This window comes from Lasiodiplodia theobromae, assembly GCF_012971845.1.
Source record: "Lasiodiplodia theobromae strain AM2As chromosome Unknown scaffold_118, whole genome shotgun sequence".
In the NCBI taxonomy this organism is placed as follows: Eukaryota; Fungi; Ascomycota; class Dothideomycetes; order Botryosphaeriales; family Botryosphaeriaceae; genus Lasiodiplodia; species Lasiodiplodia theobromae.
Genome location: NW_023336309.1, coordinates 2,048 through 5,985, shown reverse-complemented (window position 1 = coordinate 5,985; position 3,938 = coordinate 2,048). Strand labels below are relative to the sequence as shown.

Below are 3,938 nucleotides of genomic sequence, written 5' to 3'. Positions count from 1 at the left end.
CTCACCGCCGCGCAGTCAGCGAGTATCGAGAGGCACCCGAGAGTAGCTGGACTGCACAGTAAAAGGGACGAGATAATCCAAAGCCTGATAAAGGCGAAGGGTATGAGAGTCTCTCCGAGAGCGCTTTTGAACCTTCAAAGCGCCAGGCGCAACGCTACACTCGCCTACCAGAGAGAAAAAAGACGGCGGAAGCAAGCGCTGCTCGAGAAGATCAAGAAGGATTTTGATAGACACCAAGCCATTGCGGATATCCAGGACCAGCTCCGTGAACAACCGATCGACATCCCTGCGCAAGCTTCGGATGCGAATCTCCCTCCGCACAGAGCCCGAGTATTTCAGACACTTTTCACGCTTCCTGAACCGACTTCCGAGAAAGAGGTACATCGGATAACACGCGCAATCGCTGCACTGGCCGCTCTGAGCGGAGCTCGAGAAACCCACTCAAGCTGCTCAGAGGTCTTGAGTCGTACATTGGAGAAGGCACAGAGACAACCCAGTCGAACTAACCGATTGATGGTGCACTCAGGAGTACAGGCGATTGAGGAGAAGGATTCTCGCTCGTGGCCCCGACATCTGCAGTGCTTCATCTGCTTCAGGGATAAAGCACTTTCGACGCAGAGGCGTCTGAAAGAATTCTACAATCGAAGGGTCTTGGAGAAACATCTACGTCGCCACCACCTTCGGCACGCCTCGGATAGGAGCATTATCATCTGCCCGGTAGATGGTCAAGAGCTAAATGGGCATTCTAGCATCATCGCTCACTGGCGTTTACTGCACTGAAGTCCCTATGAAGATTTATCTACAAGTTAATAAAATGGCACTATAAGGGGGGTTTTTTTTTTAGAAATTTCTAGTACCTTCTGTAACATAGCATGAACAGCCCCTAATTATTATTGCTGCGCTAGGATGCTGCTATAAGAACATGGTCCTCGACTCCGCCACTTACAACTTGGGCTATTCTCTAGATGTACAATGCTCAAGCTAATATTTCTATCAAGCTGTTGCAAGGAAATCCGACTCTAGCTTGGGTTGAATCGTGATGGATGTTATGCCGAGCCGAGTCAGGAGATGTCCGATGTGCCCCTCTGACCCTTTCTCCCAGATTCACCAACCGGGGAGAACTGGCCGGACGACGTCGGACAGATCGGCCATATACAAAACCAACTTGCAGCCGAGCCGCAATTGAAATTGCATTTGGCAGCGACATAAGTGATGCCGAACATTACCAAAAAGTTCGAGAAGGGTTGGAAGGATAGGCAGGGCCAAAAAAAAAAAAACGTCGCTTGAAGCGAGATATGTGGGCAGTGCCAGTGGGATAGCTAATCAAGGTCAGCAGAGACCATAGAAGCCCGTTAAACTATGGCTCTTCCTGTCTTAGATTGAAGGATAGAACTTTGTTAGCAGCAGCAACCGCTCTGAGCGCTGATATCGTTCTGATCGGTGTTAGCTATTGGAACTTTGATGGAACTGATATCTGCCAATTGCGCCTTTTCTGGCCATTATATACCGTCGACATGTAGACCATCTACGGGGACACCCAGACATCGAACAGTTTTTACATTCAAGTGGATATATTTTGCAGCATTCTGATCATCAGGCCTAAACTTATCGCTCTTCCGGGAGTATTCTGCATATGACTTTTAGTGTGTTTCTCAGTAGACAATAGATCAAAGGATTTTCTAATCAAGGTACCAATAGAGTTCGAATAGAATGAAACAGAAGCACCAGCGCAGTGAAAATCAAACGCCAAAGTGAATGTACGGAACCCAGTACAGCGGACTCCTCTGCCTTGTTTCACGGCCCTCATCATCATACAGTATAGCATCCCGCCCCAGCCTGGTGCTATCATTGTCACTGTGCGGATGAGCAATCTCAACACTTACAGCAGCACTCCCTACGCCCATCGTATTCCTCTGTGCCATGTCCCCATCTCGAAGTGCCCGAAGCGCCTGATGCAGCCCTCGACACACTGCCTGGTAGCCTAGGAACGGTGATTTCTCTTGTAGCCTCTGGTCTCGGATATCTGCCACAGTCAGGGACTTGTCTACCAGTCGCTGAGGAGCAAGCTGCTTTGCGAAGGCTCGGCAGGGTATGAGTGCCCGTGACCGGCAAAGTGGAAGATCTTGGATGTGCGCAGGCATTCTAAATCGTCTTCCCGGCTCTTCTGTGATGGCTAGACAGGATTCAGCTGCATCGATGGGCAGGGCTGCTTTAGTTTGCCCACCTCCTGCTTGGCAAAGTAGAGGCTCTACTGGCCAGGCGTGTCTGGCATGGAAACCAAGAGGGCACCTTCCAATACTATGTGCTCTGACGTGTTCTTGCTGTGCTGACGTCCATAAACTAACGCTTTGATTGAGGGGCTGTACGATGACATGACCCTGTCAAGGACCGTCTCAGTAGACCCATTCATGTGGCATCCTGCGGCATGAAGCGGGAAGTGGCTTAGTAGCCCCGTCGGGATCCACCAGATACGAGGCCATTTGTCGTCCTGGATAGGGTTCTGAAAGGCCAATGCCTCGAGGACAGGACGCGTAACAACTTTCCAGAGCCACTCGAGTATCGCTTCCATCTGGCTAGAAGACGTGGGTGAGCCTCGGTCTCGTCGTAGTTCTTGCAGCTTCTTTCCAGGTCTTCTAGATTGAGTCCAAGTAGAGGTAAGGCCCTGATTTGATGTCGCTCGATAAGAAATGCATCACAGCGGTAAGGGCTTACATTCACGACAACGATCGGCCCTTCCTGCGCAGCGGCCATAAGCTCATCTGCAGTGGGCGGCAGGAGAAACCTCTGGAAGCCAGGCTGACTGCGAACCTCCCCGATGAGCTCTTCAAATCTCTGATTCGCTTCACGCCGTCTCCTCGCCTGCGATTCCTGGGATTGGGTGTCGTGATCAGGTGTCGGAAGAGCCGTTTCCTTAGTAGGTGAGTCTAATTCGTTCCGAAGCAACACGAACTCGTCTGCCAGAACAGGATGCTGTAGTCTTAGATCTGAGACGTCCGTGCGCATATCTAACATGAGGCCGGCAATAGCACCACGACCGAGCTCGAGCAGTTCCAGGGCTTTGTGTGCCTCTTTTCCTGAGTTCAGAGCGGTGGCAGCGGCTGCAGAAGTCAAGTCAGCAAAACCTTTAAGCATGTGTTGCTTGTCGGTGTGCTGTAAGAGCCGCGTGCTTACAGTTGGAAGAAGCATTACGGCATCGTTGAGATACTTGCTCGATTCTTCCCACTCCAACTGAGAGGCAAGAAGAGAGGCTGCTCGGCGAGCTAGGTCGATATGAATAGATGGTGGAGCGGTGCGACAATCCCAGCCTTGTCTGTATGAAGCAAGCGATGATTCAAAGTCGGCCATATCTACCGTCTGCTCAAACCGCCTTCCAAGCCAGCCTCCAAGGTTGCTTAGCCAACTAGCACAATCTCGGTGGTCGAAAGGAGTGGTTTCGACAGCGTCGTCGGCAACTTCGACGGCCCGGTTGAGATCGGCCATCTCTCTTATCCGCTCAAACCGCGTCCCAAGCAAGACGCTAGAAGTCTCCAAGGAGCACTAAAAGATACTGGCTAGCGAGCCAAACTTAACAACGCCGTTCCTACTATTGCACAATTTCGGCTCACCGCTGTGCACCGCCTACATCTTACTACCGATAAAATTCTTGGGCCTGCTGTGGTCTGCGCACACGCTGGTAGAGGTTCTGCAAGATAGTAGGTGCGCCTCGAAATTGCAGGAACTATACGCCAATGCTGAGGCGCAGATAGAAAAAAGTTGGGTGATACAGCAAGGATGCGCTAAGGGACAGCAGTTTCGATTCTTCGGGTAGAGGCTGCGGAAGGCATTGGCTAACAGGGAACGATCCCTGCTATCGTCCGCTGCGCAGCAGAACATCGAAATTTCCGCTGGAGCTGGAGAAGCCCATGTTGGATGCCTCAACAAGGTACTTGCTGTGGACG

At 51.3% G+C, this 3,938-nt stretch overlaps 1 protein-coding gene across 1 annotated transcript; it reads right to left on the bottom strand.

Moving 5' to 3' along the window:
• Nucleotides 1-2,248: 2,248 nt before the first annotated feature.
• On the bottom strand, nt 2,249-3,132 carry LTHEOB_13040 (Pectinesterase; the record flags this gene model as incomplete). The annotated part of the gene is made up of 2 exons (XM_035509975.1): nt 2,249-2,569; nt 2,713-3,132. 2 exons carry the CDS (start codon nt 3,130-3,132, stop codon nt 2,249-2,251), a joined length of 741 nt encoding a protein of 246 aa, XP_035375173.1.
• Between the last annotated feature and the right edge of the window lie 806 nt (nt 3,133-3,938).